The sequence below is a fragment of the Oncorhynchus nerka genome, linkage group LG3, assembly GCF_034236695.1.
Source record: "Oncorhynchus nerka isolate Pitt River linkage group LG3, Oner_Uvic_2.0, whole genome shotgun sequence".
Classification (NCBI taxonomy): Eukaryota; Metazoa; Chordata; class Actinopteri; order Salmoniformes; family Salmonidae; genus Oncorhynchus; species Oncorhynchus nerka.
This window is the reverse complement of record NC_088398.1, coordinates 15,962,990-15,990,799: the sequence shown is the minus strand read 5'-3', so window position 1 is coordinate 15,990,799 and position 27,810 is coordinate 15,962,990. Positions and strand designations below refer to the sequence as shown.

The window sequence follows — 27,810 nt, the reverse complement described above, 5'->3', positions numbered from 1 at the left end:
AGTGTGAATTCCTTACACTTTATGATGCAAAGGTGAAGAGAAAAGGATGAGGAAAAGGGAAGAAAAATGACCTTACACACTAACCCTACAGTTGCACCCATTAAAATCTCACCTCACCACTAGTTGGGAGTCATTTTCAAGCTCTGGAAGTGACATTTAAAACAGTTGCCGGGGCCAGACATAGAGCCAGAATGAAGGAAAATAATCTAACCCCTGCAATGGTCACATAAATAATATACGTAAACGAGGGATCGTGGCTATTTTATGGAGAGTGAGAGCTAGTCATACCCATGAACAATAGGCCTTATCAACTAATGATTATGGCCCAAACAAGATGACCTTGAATACAGAAATATATGGGATACAAAAGCAGCCGCATTTCCTATAGAGAATTGTTCTGTTGCCTATTACAACAAGTGAATCATGTTCAGTGTGCATGTGAGTAATATTCATAATAATGCATTGTGCTAGTGTTCTGTATTCTGTCCACCCACAGTACTGGAGTAGACTACAGTAGTTTGGTTTATGGCGCTGAAGGTGCAGCTTGCTCACTTCAGCAGAGCACACAGCAGTCACATCTTCAGGACCCAGGACAATGAATTATAGATGAGGAACATTCCAGAGATGAGTCATGCTACCTCTGCACACACACAGCCAACCAGCCAGTCTGTGTGTGTGTGTGTGTGTGTGTGTGTGTGTGTGTGTGTGTGCGTGCGTGCTTGCGCTCGTGTGTGTGTGTGTGTGTGTGTGTGTGTGTGTGTGTGTGTGTGTGTGCGTGCGTGCGTGCGTGCGTGCGTGCGTGCGTGCGTGCGTGCGTGCGTGTGTGTTTGTCTCTGAGGGGGAGAATATTGCTAGAGAAAATGCTAACTGCTTGCTTTTGTACCAGTGCTCCCCACTCTGTTTTCTTTATGTCAGGAAGAGAAGGAAGAACAGACGGAAACTGACCTCAGTTAGTCCTACATCTACCAATATTTATGTTCAGTTTTAACACCAACATTTTATTGTTTACAGTTGTCATACTGCCCTCTCCATACGCCCTAGATACGTTAGTACGAAACCAACATAGGCCTACCAAAATAAATACACAGCCTCTCTCTCCTATCCCTTCCAGGCAAACCCCTCCCTATGAAAAATGATATCCCCCTACATCCCGACCCACTGCCTGATTCTATCCCCTGACTGATTCCCTCTTTTGTTTCCAGAATGACAACAGCAGACAGAAATAGAATCTTCTCCACCGTGCAATGCCATAAATCGCTGCTGCCTGCCTGCCCATCCTGGCCAGCAGCTGTGGCTCCCTCCTTCCTCCCCTCCCTCCCTTTCTCCTCAGTGCTAATGGACGTTAGTCTTCAGCCAAGCTGCATGTAGAGAGAGGGAGAAGGCTACTGTCGGATGGTGTTTGATGGTGACCCTTATCTGTTTAATTGTTTCTAGATAAATCTCCATTTGACTGGTTGGATGTATGTATGACACTCATTCTCTCTTCATACTAATTGTTTTGATGACCTCAGAGAGGGTATCTCTTCCTATTGGGTTCTCTCTCCATATCTGCTCTCTGTCTATCTGTCTCTCCCTATCTCTCTCTGTCTATCTGTGTCTCTCTCTGTCTATCTGTCTCGCTCTCTGTGTATCTCTCTGTCTATCTGTCTCACTCTCTGTGTCTCTCTCTGTCTATCTGTCTCTCTCTCTCTGTATCTCTCTGTCTGTCTGTCTCGCTCTCTGTGTATCTTTCTTTCTCTCTGTGTATCTCTCTTTCTCTCTGTGTATCTCTCTTTCACTCTGTGTATCTCTCTTTCTCTCTGTGTATCTCTTTCGTTCTCTCTAATTTATCATTTTCTCTTGTCCTTCAATTCTCTGTCACTGTCACTGTCCCTCCCTCTTCATCTTTACTCTCTCCCTCTCTTTTATTACACCTCTTTAGTTCCCTCTTTTCATTGCCAAGAGTCCCTTGTTTGCTTTCCCGTCTCGTTAGGAGAAATTGGAATGTACAAAAATCACATAAAAGACACCAACAACAACTACAATAAAAGCCTTCTCCCTGACCATAAGGTAAGCTGCAAAAGTTTATAATTTTACCCTTGGGTTTATGTCTAAAGGAAAGTGAGGCAATAGAATGTTTAATTAATTATGAAAGAGGTTGTGTTTGGGAAAGGCTCTCCCATAAAATCTAATAGGCTGTATCGATGGGACATTTTTTAAGTACATTTTCAATGGCACAACAATATCACGTTCAATAAATAAATGACTTCTAAACTCATAGCGAAAACGGTTATCTAAATACATGCATGCAAACTTACTCTTTAGTTAAATAAATTAAGTCACTATTCTGTCACTATTTGACATTGTTCTTCTGCCTGTTTTTCCGTTCTCTCCTCTCCCCTCATGTTTGTCTGTGTGCGTGTTACAGGAGAAGCTGATCCAGGCTATTAAAAGAATAAAGCATGAGGTAGACGAGTGCTGGGAGGCAGAGAGAGAGACGTACATATGGTCTGTTGGTGTAGAGGTACGGTGCTGGCTGCCAATGCATCATTTCCACTGTCATTTACTTTTCATGGCTTATTCCTTTGATTATTTCATTCAGTCCTGAATATGATCATCTGTGAATGTATTAGTGTGTCAGTAATATTACAAGCAGTTTGACTGATAGTGGTGAGAAATGTTATCCAGCAACATTATGATAAGTATTTTGTAGTATTTACATATTTAGCATTAAAATGAACATACTGTAACTGATGCATGTTGGCTAAAGCTGAAAAATCTGTCTCTCCCAACCAGGCTAGTATCCTTCTACTACCCACTATATAGTAACAAAACATAGTAAAACCTACTACACAAAAGAGTAAAGTCTGTCTCTCCCAACCAGGCTAGTATCCTTCTACTACCCACTATATAGTAACAAAACATAGTAAAACCTACTACACAAAAGAGTAAAGTCTGTCTCTCCCAACCAGGCTAGTATCCTTCCACTACCCACTATGTAGTAACAAAACATAGTAAAACCTACTACACAAAAGAGTAAAGTCTGTCTCTCCCAACCAGGCTAGTATCCTTCCACTACCCACTATGTAGTAACAAAACATAGTAAAACCTACTACACAAAAGAGTAAAGTCTGTCTCTCCCAACCAGGATAGTATCCTTCCACTACCCACTATATAGTAACAAAACATAGTAAAACCTACTACACAAAAGAGTAAAGTCTGTCTCTCCCAACCAGGCTAGTATCCTTCCACTACCCACTATGTAGTAACAAAACATAGTAAAACCTACTACACGAAAGAGTAAAGTCTGTCTCTCCCAACCAGGATAGTATCCTTCCACTACCCACTATATAGTAACAAAACATAGTAAAACCTACTACACAAAAGAGTAAAGTCTGTCTCTCCCAACCAGGATAGTATCCTTCCACTACCCACTATATAGTAACAAAATATAGTAAAACCTACTACACGAAAGAGTAAAGTCTGTCTCTCTATCTATCTCTCAGAGATGTTTTGATAATCTGGAACGGGAGGTCCGAGCTGAGTTCCAGAACCTCCATCGCTTCCTGGACGAAGAGGAGACCATGGACATGGAGCGACTGAAGAAGGAGAAAGAGAAGAGGGTGAAGCTGCTTAGGGAGAGAGAGAAGAAGATCGCCATGCAGGGAAGAGATCTAGAGAGAGGCATTGCCACGCTAAACAACAAACTGGCCGAGGAAGACAGTCCCAGACTGCTCAAAGTGAGTGAGTTAGGGTGTTCAGGCTATTGTTCTAGCACTGCACCTCTACACTGTAAAAAGAGGGATGGCACTGTTGTTTATCTGAAGTGCTTTTTTAAAATGGTATGATCCTAAATTAATATTTGGTTCGTTCAACCTATTCTATTCAATTTTCCTGAAATCAAATAACGAATTTGACAGATCAATGTGATTTTTTTAATTGAATGAAAGCTTCTAAATTGCTTTCAACACCTCATGGGCATCAATGTTGCATAGTGGTGGAGCAATGTAGCAGTGCCAGCCTATCAGAATTGTTGGAGGCATGGCCTATTGGGGGCGTGGCTTTCTGTTTGTTATTTTTGGCCACCTGTGGGAATGAATGTCATTCCTGGTAATGTGTTCTGTTTTTTTAATGATCATATGTTCACTGCCAGCACTGGAACTTAAATGATATCTGCTTAAGAACTGTGATACTAAAGTGCATGGAAAGGTGTCTATTGATGAGATGGTTACCAATTGGTTACAATATCGTAACCAGTTAATGTGGAAATATTATGTAAAGAAAGTGTTTGGATGAATTATTTCATGTTATGGAACCAATTTACTATCTTGATTAACAGGAAATGTATTTAATTTGGATAGGTAATTCCAGAGTGAAAAATCTACTTGGTACAACATGAACAAAAGTAGTTCTACTGTATATACACTGAGTGTACAAAACATTAAGAACACCATGTCCATGTCTCAATTATCTCAAGGCTTAAAAATAATTCTTTAACCGGTCTTCTCCTCTTCATCTACACTGACTGAAGTGGTTTTAACACGTGACATCAATAAGGAATCATAGCTTTCACCTGGATTAGTCTGGTCAGTCTATGTCATGGAAATAGCATATGTTCTTAATGTTTTGTGTATTAGTTTGCATTTATGTTATTTTTAGGTTTAACCAAAGGTTTATTCCCACAGCACCCCCTTGCAACCCCTCCTCGCACCTCCCCTCACCCCCAAAAAATAGCTTTTTGGGAACTAACACTTCACTTTCCCTCTTACTAGCTCTGACTGCTGATAACTACTTTAATGAGGACAAATGTACTTACTATGACTGTGATATGTAGTTGTCCCACCTAGCTATCTTTAGATGAATGCACTAACTATAAATCGCTCTGGATAACAGCGTCTGCTAAATTACTAAAATGTTCATGTAAATCTAGTGCAGGGCTGGAACTAAAGCCTGCACACTGCAGTAGCCCTCCATGAGGAGAGTTGGCCAACATCAATGATTATAAGATGAGACAAACTGTCATAATTGTTTATGACAACTCATGTCATTATTACGACCACCGTCCAGGTCTTATGATGAAAGGTTGGAGAGCAAAGTGTTACAGAGAATGTGATGAATGGCAGGAGGGAGGGAGTGATTTGGGGAGGGTCAGGGGAATGAGAAGCTTGGAGTACATTTACATTTACATTTAAGTCATTTAGCAGACGCTCTTATCCAGAGCGACTTACAAATTGGTGCTTTCACCTTATGACATCCAGTGGAACAGCCACTTTACAATAGTGCATCTAGGTCTTTTAGGGGGGGGGGGTGAGAAGGATTACTTTATCCTATCCTAGGTATTCCTTAAAGAGGTGGGGTTTCAGGTGTCTCCGGAAGGTGGTGATTGACTCCGCTGTCCTGGCGTCGTGAGGGAGTTTGTTCCACCATTGGGGGGCCAGAGCAGCGAACAGTTTTGACTGGGCTGAGCGGGAACTGTACTTCCTCAGTGTACCTCCACAGAATCTACTGGATGCTGCTTTCAGCTTCCACAACAGCTAGCCTACGCTGACATTGATTGCAGTCCTCAAGGACCACCGTGTCAGCTTATTGCCTTCTCTTCTGGCACTAATTTGATCAATCATTGGCTAAAGAGTCTACTTGCCTGCTTTTGCAGGTCTAAATCAATTTCTCATTAAAAGGTTGGTGGACAAAAAGCAACACACAGTGCAGTCCTGGAGGACTAGCTGAGGTTTGGCACCAAACAATGATTGAAAGAGAATATGAACTGCATATTGAGTTCACGAGGGCACAATTTTCATTTGTTTTCTGATGGAAAACAAATTGAATATACATTTTTATCGGGCACCTTTATCAATGGAACAAATACACTGTTATGTGCAATGTTGTTTTGAGTGCTTTAAGTCTTTCACTACTATTATGACCATTCCTTTTTTCTCTCTGAAGGAGATTCAAGACCTCTTGAAAAGGCAAGTGTTTATATTTAATTATTTAACTGATTATGACTCCATCTATTTCTCGTGTCACAAATCACTCCCTTCTCCTGATCGGCCATAATCTCTCACCTTGCAACTTCGGCATCTCATCTTTGGCATCCCCTTTTTCTTCTCTTCACTCATTCTATCTTCTCCTTCTCTTCTCTCTCTCTCTCTCTCTCTCTCTCTCTCTCTCTCTCTCCCTCTCCCCCTCTCTCTCTCTCTTTGGCATCCCCCTTTTTCTTCTCTTCACTCATTCTATCTTCTCCTCCTCTCTTTGGCATTCCACTTTCTTTCTTCACTCTCTCTACCCTCTCTTTCTCACTCATTTCCATTCACATTCTTTTCGTTCCCTTTCTCATCCATCTTTGCACTCCTCTTCCCCTGCACCTCTCCCTCTCTCATCCCCCCCAGGTCCCAGGTGGCTTTCATACCGCCTCCGCAAGTGGATGTGGAGGTGCGATCAGCACACTTTGTGGGGCCCATCCAGTACAGGATATGGAAACACATGAAGAGCTGCCTGTACCCAAGTAATGAACATCATATCATTCTGTGACATTAGTATTGTTATAGTATTGTTTGTTATAAAATGTGTATAATGCTGAATTTAAGAGATTACGCCTTCTAGTGACGTAGTGCCAATGTACTGGTATATCTGTTTTTACATTCCTACTTAAAGGGATCCACTTACACATATACCATTAGACAATTCTAGATTACAACAATGCAACTCACCTGAGTCCCCCCTCCACCCCCCAGATATCACTGAAGTGACCTTTGACCCAGAGACAGCCCACCCCCTCCTCACCCTCTCCCCCAGCTGCACTTCTGTGTGGTTCGAGGAGGACAAAGTTATCCCCAAGGCCTCGGAGGAGGAGCAGCCCCCCAACCACCGCTGCTTCCACTACTACTACAGTGTCATGGGCCGAGAAGGCTTCATCACCGGACGCCATTACTGGGAGGTGGAGGTGGGCCGCAAGACAGCGTGGCGGCTGGGTGTGGCCAGGGAGGACGTCCACCGGGGGGAGATGGACTCCAGCGGGACCAGTAACGGTCTCTGGACCCTATCCCTGAAGGGAGGGGCCATCTTGGCCTGTACAGACCCCAAACCCACCAAGGTCCCGGTGTCCATCAGGCCCGTCCGGATCGGAGTGTTCTTAGACTGTGAGAAGGAGGAAGTAGCGTTCTATAACGCTGTTACCATGACGCCGCTGTACACATTCTCCATGGAAACGGTGTTCGTTCCGCTGATCCCCTTCTATAACCCATGTGACACAGACGATGGGAGGAACCTGGGTCCCCTAAACCTCTTCAGCCCCTCTATATGAGAGTACAGAGAACCAAGGAGAACCAAGGTTGCACTGGAGTATATTTCGTTTGGGGATGCGGTGGAAGGATAGAGAGAATTTGTAAATGGTTTGTTTTATACAGTGTGTGTTTCTGGTATAATTTCATAGCTGGCTGGAAGCATGATGTAAATTGTATCAGTTAAAAAATCCATTGAGTTTATGATATGCATTTACATTTACCAGGGGAGGCTGGTGTAAGGAGCTATAGGAGGACGGGCTAATTGCAATGGAATGGAATCAATGGAACGGAGTCAACGAGGTTTCCATATGTTTGATGTGTTTGATACTGTTCAATTTATTCCATTCCACCCAATACAATGAGCCCATCCTCCCACACGCCTCCACTGACATGTACCTAACCAGCTCTATGGGATAGCACTATCAATTCATATTTATGCCATTGCGTTCAGTTGTTTGCATTGTGGTTTGAATATTGACATTTTATTGGCATTAAATACACAAATAAATAGGTAAACAAATTAACACAAAACCTTGGTCTGTGCTCATAACATCAGAATGTGATATTTTTGTCATATTGTCACATAATAGGTTATGAATGTAGAAAAACCAGACTAAGGTATCGAAAACAAGTCCCAAAAATGAGCAAAGGCCAAATGCCAGTATCCTAGTGGGGGTAGATACCACAGGGCCTCAGGACTTAACAGTAGGGGTTAACTGCACAATGATGTTACCTTTGGCCCATCTATAAATACTGTGGTCATGCTTCCATAGCTGTGACACTTTGTCAGCAGTCCAAATGTCACCCTATTCCCTATATAGTGCACTACTTCTGACCAGGGCCCATGGGCCCTAGTAAAAAGTAGTGCACTAAATAGGGAATAAGGTGCCATTTGGGATGTATCTATTGTGGCATGGGTATGGGAGAAATGTAGGGGAGGGGGGTGGGAAGAGGGAGGAAGAGGACACACAGGGTGACACTGGAGAGTGTGACACTGTGGGAAAATAACTAAATGTGTGTGACATTGAGTAAGATGACTGACGTAAGGTAGCATGACAACACCGTCACATTTACAGAGACCAAGGCTTCCTCAGTGAGCGCAGCCATTAGTATGATATCTTACACTATGCACGGTGTGCCAGATAGACAGCTAGGAGAAAAGTGCTCCACGAAATGAGATCGTAAAATCTAAGTGCACACACGTTATGGCCTGCCTGCCTACCCGAATAACATTAGGACAAATTCAAAGCTTTGGAAAAGTACAGAATCAATGACAAGGAAAGCACACTAGATTTTTTTTCTCATAATCTTTTGTTTATTCTTCGTTATGTTTTTTTTAGACATGAAATAAAGAAAATAACACCTTTCCTTTACAAAACGCCTGTGTGTCGTGTTGTGAAAAAAGGGAGGAGGGAGATCAACAGACTACAGAGCGCTACACACTCCATCACAGCAGAAGGAGTAAACAGACAGAATCAGAATCAGGGCAGAGAGAGATCACTCACATAGTGCAAGGAACGCCAATGAGAACACTGGTGTAAATTTGGGGGGGTCTGTCCCAGCCAGGGAGGGAATTGAACCCACAACCTTCTGGTTCCAAGACCCAGACACTAACCAACCATCCCAAATAGGGTAGGTTTGTTACATTACCCCCTCTTTTGGGAAGCGCTATAATGCAGTAGTGGTATAAAACATGTCAAATTCATCCACATGCACATCTCAGTTCCACTTCAGAAGGGCTCGATCTCAAATACTGTTTTTGAATTCAACCTGCTGTTTACATACAAATAGTGCCACTGAATTCCCAAGATGAACAGCAGTTACTGTCTCACCAAGTTACACAATACACTTCAACATGATGTTATCCATCTCATGCTAATGCACATTCAAATAAACCCTGACAACCAAATGGCAAGCAACTAGGTCATTTATCACTCTTCCAATCATGACTGAGTGTCTGAGTGCTTTATATGAAACACTTCCTGTCCTGACTACAATATTCTGTATCTCCTGACTGTGTTGTGTCTATATATACAGTACAGTAGACCTATAAGGTAGTCAGGTCTGCACATAGTACTTTACCGCGGTTTAGCCTGAGACCACCGTTACATCATATAAACCAAACGGTGCCTCTTGGAGTGTATTTATAGAATATAGGCTGACTAGCCATTGAATATTTGATTTCATATTTGAGGCACTAAATCAAAGATGAAAGTCATCCCGTGTAGAGCACCTCAGAGGTGCAGGTTTGTGTGATGTTAACCACATACTGACTCTGGACAAACACAGACCGGTTTCTAAACAAATGTCAGATGATAAGCAGATCATTGAGGACAATCATTTCTAAGCAAGGATATGTGAAGTCGACATACAGCTGAAGTTGTGATTTTCTTTTCATTGCACACACATAGGCTAGAGGCTTATACCTAGACACAGATACAAAATGATGTGTCACGCACGCATGCACACAACACGGGCACGCACAACACACACACACAGGTACGATCACACACACAGGTACAATCACACACACACACACACACACACACACACACACACACACACACACACACACACACGTTAGGATGAAGATAACACTATGACTGATCAATCCTCCACACACACACACAGACAGCTTTTATAAAAGCAGAAAAATATGAATAATAATAATACTGTCTTTGAGGAGATCATGTGGACATGCTGCAATTAAACGTCTTTATCTTTAAAGTGACATAGATCATTCTGTATTTTTTAAATATATATATATATATATAAGTTATGTAAGGGTGTTATACTGTGAGTGTTATCATCATAGGGTTGAAATAGTACTAATAAAAGTTAATCCAATCAAAATATTTTAGAGATCTATTCGAAGATCCGTGACACGGAAAAATATTTACTTATTCAGTTATGTTTCCGATTTTCAGTTGTTCAAGTTGTATTTTATAAGTTAGTGAAGATTAGTTTGTATGTATACAGTATATTCAATAATCAGCATGTAGGCTTTGCACAGGTGAGAAATTAGATTAGCTTTTTTATATCATCAAGTATAATACAACGACCATTCTATACACTAAACACATTCAACCTTTGAGAGGAGACTTTTAAAACCTTACACATGCAATATTTACAATGCTGAACCTCGTCAGCAGGGTCATAAGCGAGTGTTTGTTGTGTGTGTGTGTGTGTGTGTGTGTGTGTGTGTGTGTGTAGAAACAGATAAACACTGCTTTTAGTATTGCCTAAATGGGTGTTACGGCTCCACACAACAGAGCTTAACGAGCATTGCGGTCGAGATCGAGATCGAGATCGAGATTGAGATCGTGATTGAGATTGGAGCCAAATCTCTTCAGTGGTATAATTTTACATAATCCTTGACATTTCATCACTTACATCAGTTGAATGACAATATAGCAAATCATTTAGGCCCCTCAAACACTAATGTATTCATACTGTATTCATCATGATTCATATACTGTACTTATCAACATCTATATCTCTATCTTACCATATGGCTTTTAACTTTCATATTACTCTCATATTCATTTTAGCATTAAAAAACGTCTTAGAATTGTGGAAGTGTTTAGAAAGAGAAAGGCCATCGTTTTGAAGATGGATGTATTTTCTATGTGTTCCAACAACTGATTGATGTGTTGGTGAACTTAACACGGCTCCTATTTGTGCTTCTCTTGTTAAAAATCCTAAATGCTTTTAGATGTAGTCCACTGAACTCAATGTACCATTCATGGTGTTTGTCAAGGCGGTCAGTTAAAACACTGAGGTAGAGATGTCTTTTGTTAAGCAAAATGTATCTGCTCACCTCCTCTTGTAACACATAGCGGCTACAGGAGTTTTAACCACCAGCAAAGTCTTATTGCACTGTAAATCTAGGCTAGAGCAACATAGCTTCAAGCAACTAAAGACAGATGGCGTCATGGCACAGTCCTGGAGATGGTGGCACAGTGAGTTAATAGTTAGTGAAGTTCTCGCAGGGCCTTTTTAGGGCAGTCAGAGAGACCAATGGCAATAGGGTAGGCTATTAGAACACATCAACCCATGCCTTGACATCATATCCAGTGCTGTGGATGGATGCTAGTGGGTTCATTTGTGAAGTGTCTGTTTTAGGCTGGAGCAAATAACCAGAACTACATGTCTACTGTACTGTGAGATCACCATACTAGGCATCAGAGCCGTGGAACACATCTACAGTTGGCCTCCAGTATGTAGTTCATAGATGACTGTAATGCATGTAGATGTGTGTAGGCAAGGAATAGTCTGACATGGGTCTGTTCTATTATCTCAGGGAAGACTATACTTTCATACTGTACTTTTATAAGTCATCATGGGGTATAAAGGCTGACCCATAATCTATAAATGAGAAGTCAAGAGGGCAGGACCAACAGTAAAACTACATCTATCGGCCAGATGAAACCATGCCATAATACTGTACTTCACCACCTGCTGCAAACAAGAGAGGAAGGAAAAGAGGGAGTACAGAAGGAAAGACAGAAGTAAAGAAGGACATAGAGAAGGGAGGATTCCTTTTTTAAATGTTAGGACTAAGCCAATGACATCACTCACCAGACCCCTCCTCCTCTCCCTCTCCCACTCTCATAGTTGTAGTCAGCACAATAACAATCAGCACTACATTCCCCAAGATTCACTGGGGATTGCTTAAAGTGCTGAGGTGTGTCCTTGGGGTCTTCAGGTCCTGGGGTGAGGTCAAGGATCAAAACAAGCTCTTTCTCTTGGATTAAACTGATTCTAGAGATCCACTGGGACAGTCAGAGTTGGCCAACACCTTATAACCAATACAGTCTCTCACGTAGTTGGGAGCGCAATCACACGAGACATCCATTTTAAACAAAAGTTAGACTTAGTTTAGCAGAAGGAATTGATGTTAGAGTTTAGCATTCAGGTGTTAGTGTTGCTGGGGATCCTTTGTATCAGGATGTTTTATCATTCAAGCATTCTAGATGTTTCTATAGGACGGCAGAGGACCAGCAGGAACATTTCCAGATTCCCGGATTCCCAGGTTTCAGGAAAACTACTAGAGAATGTCACAAGGAGAAGGAATCCAGTCCAGTTTGATAGAAAGGTGATTTAAATTCATCCAGTTTGACGAGAACGTTATGTCATAGTCACTTTTATAAGTCCTTGGGGGGGATAAATCATAAATCATGTCATTGGTTTCATCATATGAGATAAAAAATGTCAGTTGCAAATTTACGAGCTGTTTGTGCTTTCGTTTTGGTCTGTTTTTCCACATGCTGAGATTAGAGCAGGCATCATCAAAGGTTTTATCATTCCACAAATGGAGTAGGCGGTCATATATGTAGTTGAACTAGATTGAGTAATGTTCACTTGCCATTTATTTGTTCCTATATCTATGTAAAAGGGTGTGGAACCATTCTGCACACCTCTGAACGTCAAATATATCTAAAGAAGCTAGGTTTAACATTTTACTTGTAAACTCTGCAACTGTTTTTGTTGGCAGACCGGCAGTCATGCTCTAGTTTACACACTAAAAAAGAGTATGCAGCATAGAAAGTTCAAAAAGAAACAACAACAGCTAAAACGTCTGACAAAATGAACTTGCTTGCTTATATTTCCTATCTTGTGAAAAGTATCTGTGAATTGAAAAAAGTATCTCAAAGATAATGTTAGTGTTAGGTACAGGTGAGTTAGCTATCATAACAACCTACAGCATGTTCAAGCATTAGAAGTGTTAAATCGAAGTCCCAGCCTCGATAGTAGCAGTGATTTCTTCCTTATTTGGTAAGGGGGGTGTTCGATTGTCTGTCTACAGTGGTGGAGAAGGAAAGGATAATGGGTCTGTGGGGTTTCCCTTGGAGGAGTGCAAGGACTGTTCTCAGGTTGCGGTGGTGGCGGTGTTGTCCTCAGCTGGGGTGTCCATTTTGGCCTCAAGGGCTGGACTACTTGGGGCGGTCACCTCCACTTCAGGGGTTTTAGGAGGGGTTGCCTTGGCGACAGGGCTTTCAATCAGACCCACTGGGGCCGGAGCAGTGTCAGGTTTGGATTCAGGTGCTGGTGGTTCGGGTGTGCCATTGGTGGTCGGAGCAGGTTCAGGGCTCAGCATTGGGGTTGGGGTCGGAGTCTGGATTGGTGTCACAGGCTTGGGGGATTCTGGGGTTGGTGTCACCAGCTTGGGGGGTTCAGGGGTTGATGGTTGGGGTGCAGTTAGTTTGGAGACAGGGGTCAAGGGTGGGGTTGGCTTAGAGGACACCGGGCTTGGAGACACAGCAATAGGTGTTTTGGCTGGTTCAGGTGTTTTCAATTCAGGTGTTTTCGGTTCAGGAGTTTTAAAATCGGGAGTTTTGGTTGGTTCAGGTGTTTTCAATTCAGGTATTTTCGGATCAGGAGTTTTGAAATCAGGAGTTTTCAATTCAGGAGTTTTGGCTGGATCAGGTGTTTTGGCAATGGGGCTTGGAGCCTGCTTGGAGACCGGGCTTGGGATTGGGCTGAGTTTGGTCTCAACGGGTTTGGTTATGGTCAACTTTGGTTCAGGAGCTGGTTCAGGAATTTTTTTGATCTCGGGAACCGGGCTAGGTTTGGTAACCGGGGGTGGGCTTGGCTTGGTTTCTGGGACGAAGGTAACACTCTCAGTCTCAGCCTCTGATTCTGGAATCTGGTCGGGGACGTCAGTGTCAGTGTCCAATGGGAGGCCAGTGGTGTTAAACTCCACCCCTGAGTCGCTGGTCTCCAGGTTACCACCTGCCACCTCCTTGGACGACACCTCCAGACCCTGCAGTCAACACACAGAGGTCAGAGGAGAGAGGTCAGGGTGAAGACAGGAGAGCGGGTGAGGATAAGCAAAAAGATTTTAACAGTTATTTTGACAATATTCCCCTTCCGTTCTTCTAATTCATTCCCTCAACTCGACAGAAATAACCACTGCTTCACTAATACTTACTTTAATGTCCACCTCAGTGCTCTGAGACTTCTCTGTGATGTCGATGGACTGGGCTATAGACTCCTCAAACTGAGTAATGTTCTTCACCACCTGGAAACCACACATACATGTCATGTCAAGTGCTGAGCATCATACAGGGAACAGGGTGCCATTTGAGACATCACCAGTGTCTCTGTCTGTGTGGTACCTGTCTGAAGGCATCTCCCTCGTCCTCCTTGCCTGCGTTTTGGGCAATCTTCTCGATGGCTCGGGCCTTGGCTGCCCTCTTCTTCTGCTTGACCAGGCAGGACAGCAGACACACCAACAGCAGGAGAACCAGGAAGCCCACCAGTGCTATGATTGCCACGTAGAGGGACGGCAGCTTGTAGGCTGGAGGAGAGAGGGGGGGGAGAGTAGGCAGAAGGGAGAAAGAGGGAATATAGAGATATAGAGGGGGAGTGTGGTGAAGGGGAGAGACAGAGGAGAAGAGGAGAAGAGAAATACACAGAGAAGAGAGAGAGATAAAGGGAGAGGAGATAGAGGTGGTGGAAAGGAGAGATAATGTTAATAAATTACTATCTCCTCACCCTCCACCGCCCCATAGACGTAAGCCCCCAAGTTGGTTTACAGTTGGTCGATGACCCTGAACTGGCCAAGTCCTCCAATCCAGCCCCCTCTCCATCATCCTCCCATCCCTCTCTCCTCCTTACTCCTCTCCTCTGTTCTCCTCTCCTCCCTTCATCCCCCTCTCCTCACCCTCCACTTCCAGGTAGACGTTGGACACAGGAAACCCCAGTATGTCCGTGACCTTGAACTGTCCGACGTCGCTGGCCTTGACCTGGTCCAGGATGACCACAGACGGATCCAGAGAGATCCGCCCCACCAGATCCAGGTCTGCTGGCACCTATCATCAACCAAGAGCCATGGTCGGTTCAAAAGTTCAATCACTTATTGGCAAATAAAAGTAAATCAATTGGATATAAATATTTGGTAAGACTTCACTTCAAGCCAACAGGTATAATGCATTATAAGACTTCTCATAAGCACATATAAGTGATCATGTATTATTACCATCCCACAGTGCGCTATAGGGAGTAGCATTAGGGTAGTATTTGAGTGATTTTAAATCAGCCATTCCAGTACCGTTAACTCTCCCCCGTCCAGGATCTGTCTGGTTTTTAAGTCGTAGTCGGGCGTGTAGAACAGACGCACCATGGAGGCATTCAGAATCAGGTTGATCTTCAGGGTGCCAGCGTACGGCAGCTTCACAAAGTTCTGGTGTTCTGGGAGACAGAGACAGAAAGAGAGAGATGAAGAGAAGAAGAGAGAAAGGGGGGGGGTTATTGAATTATGAATTTATGGATTCCATAATGAGAGGAGAGAGGAAGAAGGAGACCAAAGGAAGAGGGATAAAGAGACGGGAAGAGAAGAAGAGCCAGAGGGACAGAGAGACAGAGACAGAGACAGGGACAGAGAGAGAGCCAGAGGGACAGAAAATCACATCCATTTGAAGCTGGAATTGTTAACGGCGAAACTGCCACGTCTGTCTACTACAACAACAATGAAGTTACTGCAAACAACAAACACTGTTTTCCCCTCTGACATTATTGCACGCGCGATAGAAGAGCAGAATATGTACTGCAAATGTTTTACCAGGTTGTGCGGCTCTCCTCACCTCTGCTTCGCCAAACAAAACAAATACAAGAACAACAGCGGTAGGGCGGACAGTGGCGCTGATCCCCTACTGCGGATTCCATCTTTAAACCCATTGATGACTAGCATTACAGCGAACTTGCAGCAGGTTGGAAATAAACAGAGAAAAGGTCAAGGTTGGCCACAGAAGGTAGAGGGAGGATGAAAACAAATGTACCTTTGACATTTAGGCAGACCTTCCTCATGATCTTCAGGTTCGTGTCTCTGACGGTGTAGCTTCCCTCATCGGCGCCTGTCACGGCGTTGAGGGTGACCCGGCGCTCGTTGACACTCAGGCGCCCCTGGTACCCGTCTCTGGAGAGCCCTCCTCGGGTCATCAGCACCAGGGGCGGCCTGGAGGGTTAATGGAGAACCATAATAGAACTTGCTATCACAACAGTCATGATATTGATCAGAATAACAGAATGATATAATGATGGTGTAACGATAATTATCATATTGATAATGCTATCGCGATAACGATGATGCTATCATGACAACCACAATAGTATCGCAATATCACGATACTACATCGTGATAATCAATGTTGATGGGAGACAGTAAATCCTCCTTTGAGGAAAGCAGAGAAGTTTACATTTTGACAGAGAAACAACTGTACCTGGAAGTCAGGTTGGCCTCCACAGCACTGGGCCTATACTCCAGGGTGATGGGAGCCTCCACCCCTGCCAGCTGGATGTGGTAGTTCTCCCCATACTTAATGTTCTGCTCGTTGGAACAGTCTAAAAGACAGAGAAAGGGGTGGGAGAGGCAGGGACGGTTCGATACAGAGACAGAACAAGAGAAAGGAATGAGGGTATAAAAGGGGAGGACAAGGGGAAAGAGAGGGAGACAAGAGATCAGGAAACAGAGAGAGAGAGAAACAGAAAGGGAAGACAAAAGAATGAGAGAGAACCATGTGAGGAAAACAGAAGAGAATGACATAGAGGAGAAGAACAAGAGAGAGAAAAGGAGGATAAAGACAGAAGAAAAACAGCAGGGATGGACGGATGGGAGGGATGAACGGACGGATGGGAGGGATGAACGGACGGATGGATGAACGGACGGATGGGAGGGATGAACGGACGGATGGGAGGGATGAACGGACGGATGGGAGGGATGAACGGACGGATGGGAGGGATGAACGGACGGATGGGAGGGATGAACGGACGGATGGGAGGGATGAACGGACGGATGGGGTGGTTAAATAGCTGCATAATTACTGCCTGGTGTATGAAACACGCTGTTAACTACACACACACCTCCTCTCCACACACTGTTAACTCCACACACACCTCCTTTCCACACTGTTAACTCCATATGGTGCTGTCAAGGCGCCACACAACTAGCTAGCTCCACACAGTTAACTGCATAATTTGATATCAGACAATGCATCAACTGATTTAGCATGTGGCATAAAACCATTGGTTGTTGCGTGCGACTGCAATATAGACAGCCTGGAACGCCAAACCATGCAGAACAAAGCTCAGTCTTCACAGCATCACCGAGTCATCATTCCTCTCTGACTGTGTGTATCTGTGTCCCAAACAGCACACTATTCCCTATACCTTTAAAAACAATTTTAACTAGGCAAGTCAGTTAAGAACAAATTCTTATTTACAATGACGGCCTACCCCGGCCAAACCCGGACAACGCTAGGCCCAATTGTGCACCACCCTATGGGACTCCCAATCACAGCTGGATGTGATGCAGCCTGGATTCGAACCAGGAACTGCAGTGACTCCTCTTGCACTGCGATGCAGTGCTTTACAGCACTGAGCCACTCGGAAGCCCCTATAACTTTCCTTCTTCCAACCCCCCTCCCAGAGACAACTTTCCTTCTTCTAACCCCCCTCCCAGAGAGCAACTTTCCTTCTTCCAACCCCCCTCCCAGAGACAACTTTCCTACTTCCAACCCCCCTCCCAGAGACAACTTTCCTTCTTCCAACCTTCCTCCCAGAGACAACTTTCCTTCTTCCAACCCCCCTCCCAGAGACAACTTTCCTTCTTCTAACCCCCTCCCAGAGACAACTTTCCTTCTTCCAACCCCCCCTCCCAGAGACAACTTTCCTTCTTCTAACCCCCTCCCAGAGACAACTTTCCTTCTTCCAACCCCCTCCCAAAGACAACTTTCCTTCTTCCAACCCCCTCCCAGAGACAACATTCCTTCTTCCAACCCCTCCCAGAGACAACCTTCCTTCTTCCAACCCCCTCCCAGAGACAACTTTCCTACTTCCAACCCTCTCCCAGAGACAACTTTCCTTCTTCCAACCCCCTCCCAGAGACAACTTTCCTTCTTCCAACCCCCATCCCAGAGACAACCTTCCTTCTTCCAACCCCCAGAGACAACTTTCCTACTTCCAACCCCCCTCCCAGAGACAACTTTCCTTCTTCCAACCCCCTCCCAGAGACAACTTTCCTTCTTCTAACCCCCTCCCAGAGACAACTTTCCTTCTTCCAACCCCCTCCCAGAGACAACATTCCTTCTTCTAACCCCCTCCCAGAGACAACTTTCCTTCTTCCAACCCCCTCCCAAAGACAACTTTCCTTCTTCGAACCCCCTCCCAGAGACAACTTTCCTTCTTCCAACCCCCTCCCAGAGACAACCTTCCTTCTTCCAACCCCCTCCCAGTGACAACTTTCCTTCTTCCAACCCCCTCCCAGAGACAACTTTCCTTCTTTCTTCTCCCAGAACCTTTCCCTTCCAACCCCCCCAGAGACAACTTTCCTTCTTCCAACCCCCTCCCAGAGACAACTTTCCTTCTTCCAACCCCCTCCCAGAGACAACTTTCCTTCTTCCAGAGAAACTTTCCTTCCCCCCTCCCAGAGACAACTTTCCTTCTTCCAAACCCCCTCCCAGAGACAACTTTCCTTCTTCTAACCCCCTCCCAGAGACAACTTTCCTTCTTCCAAGACCCCCTCCCCCAGACAACATTCCTTCTTCAACCCCCTCCCAGAGACAACTTTCCTTCTTCCAACCCCCTCCCAGAGACAACTTTCCTTCTTCCAACCCCCTCCAGAGACAACTTTCCTTCCAACCCCCTCCCAGACAACTTTCCTTCTTCCAACCCCCTCCCAGACAACTTTCCTTCTTCCAACCCCCTCCCAGAGACAACCTTCCTTCTTCAACCCCCAGACAACCCCTCCCAGAGACAACCTTCCTTCTTCCAACCCCCTCCCAGTGACAACTTTCCTTCTTCCAACCCCCTCCCAGAGACAACTTTCCTTCTTCTAACCCCCTCCCAGAGACAACTTTCCTTCTTCCAACCCCCTCCCAGAGACAACATTCCTTCTTCCAACCCCCTCCCAGAGACAACTTTCCTTCTTCCTACTTTCCTCTTCCAACCCCCTCCCAGAGACAACTTTCCTTCTTCCAACCCCCTCCCAGAGACAACTTTCCTTCTTCAACCCCCTTCCTTCTTCCAACCCCCTCCCAGAGACAACTTTCCTTCTTCCAAACCCCTCCCAGAGACAACTTTCCTTCTTCCCAGAGAAACCCCCTCCCAGAGACAACTTTCCTTCTTCTAACCCCTCCCAGAGACAACTTTCCTTCTTCCAACCCCCTCCCACAGACAACATTCCTTCTTCTAACCCCCTCCCAGAAACAACTTTCCTTCTTCCAACCCCCCTCCCAAAGACAACTTTCCTTCTTCAGAACCCCCTCCCAGAGACAACTTTCCTTCTTCCCAGAGACAACTTTCCCCCCTCCCAGAGACAACCTTCCTTCTTCCAACCCCCTCCCAGTGACAACTTTCCTTCTTCCAACCCCCTCCCAGAGACAACTTTCCTTCTTCTAACCCCCTCCCAGAGACAACTTTCCTTCTTCCAACCCCCCTCCCAGAGACAACTTTCCTTCTTCCAACCCCCTCCCAGAGACAACTTTCCTTCTTCCAAACCCCTCCCAGAGACAACTTTCCTTCTTCCAACCCCCTCCCAAAGACAACTTTCCTTCTTCCAACCCCACTCCCAGAGACAACTTTCCTTCTTCCAACCCCCTCCCAGAGACAACTTTCCTTCTTCCAACCCCCCTCCCAGAGACAACTTTCCTTCTTCTAACCCCCTCCCAGAGACAACTTTCCTTCTTCCAACCCCCTCCCAGAGACAACTTTCCTTCTTCTAACCCCCTCCCAGAGACAACTTTCCTTCTTCCAAACCCCTCCCAGAGACAACTTTCCTTCTTCCAACCCCCTCCCAGAGACAACTTTCCTTCTTCCAAACCCCCTCCCAGAGACAACTTTCCTTCTTCCAACCCCCTCCCAGAGATAACTTTCCTTCTTCCAACCCCCCTCCTCGGACCCCATACCTCTGACGATGAGTGTGATGCGTCGGACCTCTTCTGGCTGTTCGTTGTTCTTCACCGAGTACGTCCCCTCGTCCCCCTCGCCCACGTTCGCTAGGATCAGGTGACTGAGCTGACTGTTGAGCTTGGCACGGTTACCGACCACGGACCCACCCCGCATCAGGACCACCTCAACCCCCGCCTTGGCACTACTGGGCTGGAACAAAACCTCTGCAGCCAGGGAGGGCAGCTGTAGATGGAAGTCCTCCCCAAAGAACATGGTCTTCTGGGAGTCTTCTTTACCTGGGAGGTGGTGGGAGGGTATGTTTAACATTTCCACAGAAATGCATCACAAAGCTTAGTACTATATCCTAAATTATGATGCATTGATAACAGATGGCAGGGATGCTTACCTTTCAAAGGGGCCGACAGAGCTACGGACAAAGAGAAAAGAGGTTGGTGATATTTCATATTTATGCATAGAAATGTAATTCATCAAATATGTTAGATATATGACCGATAACTATACTGTGTCTTAAGGACCCATAAGAAACAAAAATGAAGGTTGTGTCTATTACTCCTCCTGGTGGATTATTCCACACACTGAACCTGTACACACTGAACCTGTACACATTGAACCTGTTTTTACACTGAACCTGTACACACGGAACCTGTTTTTACACTGAACCTGTACACACTGAACCTGTTTTTACACTGAACCTGTACACACTGAACCTGTACACACAGAATCTGTACACACTGAACCTGTTTTTACACTGAACCTGTACACACTGAACATGTACATACTGAACCTGAACACATTGAACCTGTTTTTACACTGAACCTGTACACACTGAACCTGTACACACGGAACCTGTTTTTACACTGAACCTGTACACACTGAACCTGTTTTTACACTGAACCTGTACACACTGAACCTGTACACACAGAATCTGTACACACTGAACCTGTTTTTACACTGAACCTGTACACATTGAACAAGTACATACTGAACCTGAACACATTGAACCTGTTTTTACACTGAACCTGTACACACTGAACCTGTACATACGGAACCTGTTTTTACACTGAACCTGTACACACGGAACCTGTACACACTGAACCTGTACACACGGAACCTGTACACACTGAACCTGTTTTTACACTGAACCTGTACACACTGAACCTGTACATACGGAACCTGTTTTTACACTGAACCTGTACACACGGAACCTGTACACACGGAACCTGTACACACTGAACCTGTTTTTACACTGAACCTGTACACACTGAACCTGTACATACGGAACCTGTTTTTACACTGAACCTGTACACACGGAACCTGTACACACTGAACCTGTACACACGGAACCTGTACACACTGAACCTGTTTGTACACTGAACCTGTACACACTGAACATGTACATACTGAACCTGTACACACTGAACCTGTACACATTGAACCTGTTTTTACACTGAACCTGTACACACTGAACCTGTACACACTGAACCTATACACACGGAACCTGTTTTTACACTGAACCTGTACACACTGAACCTTTACACACGGAACCTGTACACACTGAACCTGTACACACGGAACCTGTACACACTGAACCTGTACACACGGAACCTGTACATACTGAACCAGTACACACTGAACCTGTTTTTACACTGAATCTTGACACACTGAACCTGTACACATTGAACCTGTTTTTACACGGAACCTGTACACACTGAACCTGTACACACGGAACCTGTTTTTACACTGAACCTGTACACACGGAACCTGTACACACTGAACCTGTACACACTGAACCTGTTTTTACACTGAATCTTGACACACTGAACCTGTACATACTGAACCTGTACACACTGAACCTGTACACACTGAACATGTACATACTGAACCTGTACACACTGAACCTGTACACATTGAACCTGTTTTTACACTGAACCTGTACACACTGAACCTGTACACACTGAACCTGTACACACGGAACCTGTTTTTACACTGAACCTGTACACACTGAACCTGTACACACGGAACCTGTACACACTGAACCTGTACACACGGAACCTGTACACACTGAACCTGTACACACTGAACCTGTTTTTACACTGAACCTGTACACACTGAACATGTACATACTAAACCTGTACACACGGAACCTGTTTTTACACTGAACCCGTACACGCTGAACCTGTTTTACACTGGACCTGTTTTTACACTGAACCTGTGCACACTGAACCTGTACACACTGAACCTGCACACAGTGAACCTGTACACACTGAACCTGTTTTTACACTGAACCTGTACACACTGAGTCTGTACACACGGAACCTGTTTTTACACGTAACCTGTTTTTACACTGAACCTGTACACACTGAACCTGTTTTTACACTGAACCTGTACACACTGAACCTGTTTTTACACTGAACCTGTACACACTGAACCTGTACACACTGAACCTGTTTTTACACTGAACCTGTACACACTGAACCTGTTTTTACACTGAACCTGTACACACTGAACCTGTTTTTACACTGAACCTGTACACACTGAACCTGTTTTTACACTGAACCTGTACACACTGAACCTGTACACACTGAACCTGTTTTTACACTGAACCTGTACACACTGAACCTGCACACACTGAACCTGTACACACACACAAACTACTCTGGACACACACACTGCTCTGGACACACACACTGCTCTGGACAGCTCCACACTACTCTGGACAGCTCCACACTACTCTGGACAGCTCCACACTGATCTGGACAGCTCCACACTACTCTGGACAGCGCCACACTGCTCTGGACAGCTCCACACTGCTCTGGACAGCTCCACACCACTCTGGACAGCTCCACACCACTCTGGACAGCTCCACACTACTCACTGCTCTGGACAGCTCCACACTACTCACTACTCTGGACAGCTCCACACTGCTCTGGACAGCTCCACACTGCTCTGGACAGCTCCACACTGGTCTGGACAGCTCCACACTGCTCTGGACAGCTCCACACTTCTCTGGACAGCTCCACACTACTCTGGACACTACTCTGGACAGATCCACACTGCTCTGGACAGCTCCACACTGCTCTGGACAGCGCCACACTACTCTGGACACTACTCTGGACACTACTCTGGACAGCTCCACACTACTCTGGACACTACTCTGGACACTACTCTGGACAGCTCCACATTGCTCTGGACAGCGCCACACTACTCTGGACAGCTCCACATTGCTCTGGACACTACTCTGGACAGCTCCACATTGCTCTGGACAGCGCCACACTACTCTAGACAGCTCCACACTGCTCTGGACAGCTCCACACTACTCTGGACACTACTCTGGACAGCGCCACACTACTCTGGACACTACTCTGGACAGCTCCACATTGCTCTGGACAGCTCCACACTTCTCTGGACAGCTCCACATTGCTCTGGACAGCTCCACACTACTCTGGACAGCGCTACACTACTCTGGACACTACTCTGGACACTACTCTGGACAGCTCCACATTGCTCTGGAGAGCTCCACACTACTCTGGACAGCGCCACACTACTCTGGACACTACTCTGGACACTACTCTGGACAGCTCCACACTACTCTGGACAGCTCCACACTACTCTGGACAGCGCCACACTACTCTGGACAGCCCCACACTACTCTGGACACTACTCTGGACACTACTCTGGACAGCTCCACATTGCTCTGGACAGCGCCACACTACTCTGGACAGCTCCACATTGCTCTGGACACTACTCTGGACAGCTCCACATTGCTCTGGACAGCGCCACACTGCTCTAGACAGCTCCACACTGCTCTGGACAGCTCCACACTACTCTGGACACTACTCTGGACAGCGCCACACTACTCTGGACAGCTCCACACTGCTCTGGACAGCTCCACACTACTCTGGACACTACTCTGGACAGCGCTACACTACTCTGGACAGCTCCACACTACTCTGGACACTACTCTGGACAGCGCCAACTACTCTGGACAGCTCCACACTACTCTGGACAGCTCCACACTACTCTGGACAGCGCCACATTACTCTGGACAGCTCCACACTACTCTGGACAGCGCTACACTACTCTGGACAGCTCCACACTACTCTGGACAGCTCCACACTACTCTGGACAGCTCCACACTACCCTGGACAGCGCCACACTACTCTGGACAGCCCCACACTACTCTGGACACTACTCAGGACACTACTCTGGACAGCTCCACATTGCTCTGGACAGCTCCACACTACTCTGGACAGCTCCACACTGCTCTGGACAGATCCACACTACTCACTACTCTGGACAGCTCCACACTGCTCTGGACAGCTACTCTGGACAGCTCCACACTACTCTGGAAAGCTCCACACTACTCTGGACAGCCCCACACTACTCTGGACAGCTCCACACTGCTCTGGACAGCTCCACACTACTCTGGACAGCTCCACACTGCTCTGGACAGCTCCACACTACTCTGGACAGCCCCACACTACTCACTGCTCTGGACAGCCCCACACTGCTCTGGACAGCTCCACACTACTCTGGACACTACTCTGGACAGCTCCACACTGCTCTGGACAGCTCCACACTACTCTGGACAGCTCCACACTACTCTGGACAGCTCCACACTACTCTGGACACTACTCTGGACAGCTCCACACTGCTCTGGACAGCTCCACACTGCTCTGGACAGCTCCACACTACTCTGGACAGCTCCACACTGCTCTGGACAGCTCCACACTACTCTGGACAGCTCCACACTACTCACTACTCTGGACAGCTCCACACTACTCTGGACAGCTCCACACTACTCTGGACAGCTCCACACTACTCTGGAAAGCTCCACACTACTCTGGACAGCCCCACACTACTCTGGACAGCTCCACACTACTCTGGACAGCTCCACATTGCTCTGGACAGCTCCACACTGCTCTGGACAGCTCCACACTACTCTGGACAGCCCCACACTACTCTGGACAGCCCCACACTACTCACTGCTCTGGACAGCTCCACACTGCTCTGGACAGCTCCACACTACTCTGGACACTACTCTGGACAGCTCCACACTGCTCTGGACAGCCCCACACTGCTCTGGACAGCTCCACACTACTCTGGACAGCGCCACACTACTCTGGACAGCCCCACACTACTCTGGACACTACTCTGGACAGCTCCACATTGCTCTGGACAGCGCCACACTACTCTAGACAGCTCCACACTGCTCTGGACAGCTCCACACTACTCTGGACACTACTCTGGACAGCGCCACACTACTCTGGACAGCTCCACACTGCTCTGGACAGCTCCACACTACTCTGGACACGACTCTGGACAGCGCTACACTACTCTGGACACTACTCTGGACAGCCCCACACTGCTCTGGACAGCTCCACACTACTCTGGACAGCTCCACACTACTCTGGACAGCTCCACATTGCTCTGGACAGCGCCACACTACTCTAGACAGCTCCACACTACTCTGGACACTACTCTGGACAGCGCCACACTACTCTGGACAGCCCCACACTGCTCTGGACAGCTCCACACTACTCTGGACACTACTCTGGACAGCGCCACACTACTCTGGACAGCTCCACACTACTCTGGACAGCGCCACACTACTCTGGACAGCTCCACACTACTCTGGACAGCTCCACACTACTCTGGACAGCTCCACATTGCTCTGGACAGCTCCACACTACTCTGGACAGCGCTACACTACTCTGGACACTACTCTGGACACTACTCTGGACAGCTCCACATTGCTCTGGAGAGCTCCACACTACTCTGGACAGCGCCACACTACTCTGGACACTACTCTGGACACTACTCTGGACAGCTCCACACTACTCTGGACAGCTCCACACTACTCTGGACAGCGCCACACTACTCTGGACAGCCCCACACTACTCTGGACACTACTCTGGACACTACTCTGGACAGCTCCACATTGCTCTGGACACTACTCTGGACAGCTCCACATTGCTCTGGACAGCTACTCTGGACAGCTCCACACTGCTCTGGACAGCTCCACACTACTGGACAGCTCCACACTACTCTGGACAGCGCCACACTACTCTGGACAGCTCCACACTGCTCTGGACACTACTCTGGACACTACTCTGGACAGCTCCACACTACTCTGGACACTACTCTGGACAGCTCCACACTACTCTGGACAGCTCCACACTACTCTGGACAGCTCCACACTACTCTGGACAGCTCCACACTACTCTGGACAGCGCCACACTGCTCTGGACAGCTCCACACTGCTCTGGACAGCTCCACACTACTCTGGACAGCTCCACACTACTCTGGACAGCTCCACACTGCTCTGGACAGCTCCACACTACTCTGGACACTCTGGACAGCACACTGCTCTGGACAGCTCCCACACACTACTCTGGACAGCTCCACACTGCTCTGGACAGCTCCACACTGCTCTGGACAGCTCCACACTTCTCTGGACAGCTCCCACACTGCTCTGGACAGCTCCACACTGCTCTGGACAGCTCCACACTCTCTGGACAGCTCTGGACAGCTACTCTGGACACTACTCTGGACAGCTCCACTACTCTGGACAGCTCCACACTACTCTGGACAGCTCCACACTGCTCTGGACAGCTCTCTGGACAGCTCCACACTGCTCTGGACAGCTCCACACTGCTCTGGACAGCTCCACACTGCTCTGGACAGCTCCACACTGCTCTGGACAGCTCTCCACTGCTCTGGACAGCTCCACACTCTCTGGACAGCTCCACACTACTCTGGACACTACTCTGGACAGCTCCACACTGCTCTGGACAGCTCCACACTCTGGACAGCTCCACACTGCTCTGGACAGCTCCACACTTCTCTGGACAGCTCCACACTGCTCTGGACAGCTGGACACTACTCTGGACAGCTCCACACTACTCTGGACACTACTCTGGACACTACTCTGGACAGCTCCACATTGCTCTGAGCTCCACACTACTCTGGACAGCGCCACACTACTCTGGACAGCTCCACATTGCTCTGGACAGCTCCACACTACTCTGGACAGCTCCACACTACTCTGGACAGCGCCACACTACTCTGGACAGCCCACACTACTACTCTGGACAGCTCTGGACACTGCTCTGGACAGCTCCACACTGCTCTGGACAGCGCCACACTACTCTGGACAGCTCCACATTACTCTGGACACTACTCTGGACAGCTCCACATTGCTCTGGACAGCGCCACACTGCTCTGGACAGCTCCACACTGCTCTGGACAGCTCCACACTACTCTGGACACTACTCTGGACAGCGCCACACTACTCTGGACAGCTCCACACTGCTCTGGACAGCTCCCACTACTCTGGACACTACTCTGGACACTACTCTGGACAGCTCCACACTACTCTGGACACTACTCTGGACACTACTCTGGACAGCTCCACACTACTCTGGACAGCTCCACACACTCTGGACAGCTCCACACTACTCTGGACAGCGCCACATTACTCTGGACAGCTCCACACTACTCTGGACAGCGCTACACTACTCTGGACAGCTCCACACTACTCTGGACAGCTCCACACTACTCTGGACAGCTCCACACTACTCTGGACAGCGCCACACTACTCTGGACAGCCCCCACTACTGGACACTACTCTGGACACTAC

At 46.8% G+C, this 27,810-nt stretch overlaps 2 protein-coding genes across 5 annotated transcripts in view; one reads left to right on the top strand and one right to left on the bottom strand.

The window, feature by feature from the left end:
• The first annotated feature begins 1,224 nt into the window (after window positions 1-1,224).
• On the top strand, window positions 1,225-8,637 carry LOC115122529 (zinc-binding protein A33-like). Of its 3 annotated transcripts, none has more exons than XM_029651738.2 (7): window positions 1,225-1,460; window positions 1,973-2,049; window positions 2,408-2,503; window positions 3,486-3,719; window positions 5,923-5,945; window positions 6,366-6,481; window positions 6,711-8,637. In XM_029651738.2, exons 2-7 carry the CDS (start codon window positions 1,984-1,986, stop codon window positions 7,277-7,279), a joined length of 1,104 nt encoding a protein of 367 aa, XP_029507598.1. In that variant the 5' UTR covers window positions 1,225-1,460; window positions 1,973-1,983; the 3' UTR covers window positions 7,280-8,637. The 3 variants fall into 3 exon arrangements, with proteins under 3 accessions (XP_029507598.1, XP_029507597.1, XP_064864917.1); XM_029651737.2 differs by having other exon boundaries at window positions 1,226-1,460; window positions 1,922-2,049; XM_065008845.1 differs by having other exon boundaries at window positions 1,226-2,049.
• Window positions 8,268-27,810, bottom strand: part of LOC115122530 (uncharacterized) — a 75,237-nt gene continuing 55,694 nt past the window's right edge. For both annotated transcript variants that reach the window (XM_065008842.1, XM_065008836.1), the window contains exons 3-11: window positions 20,554-20,574; window positions 20,165-20,443; window positions 16,484-16,604; window positions 16,043-16,218; window positions 15,316-15,455; window positions 14,929-15,076; window positions 14,381-14,562; window positions 14,194-14,283; window positions 8,268-14,025 (exon numbers count right to left, since the gene is read on the bottom strand). In XM_065008842.1, the coding sequence (XP_064864914.1) occupies window positions 13,132-14,025; window positions 14,194-14,283; window positions 14,381-14,562; window positions 14,929-15,076; window positions 15,316-15,455; window positions 16,043-16,218; window positions 16,484-16,604; window positions 20,165-20,443; window positions 20,554-20,574 (2,051 nt within the window). In that variant the 3' untranslated portion in view covers window positions 8,268-13,131. The remainder of the gene's footprint in view (window positions 14,026-14,193; window positions 14,284-14,380; window positions 14,563-14,928; window positions 15,077-15,315; window positions 15,456-16,042; window positions 16,219-16,483; window positions 16,605-20,164; window positions 20,444-20,553; window positions 20,575-27,810) is intronic.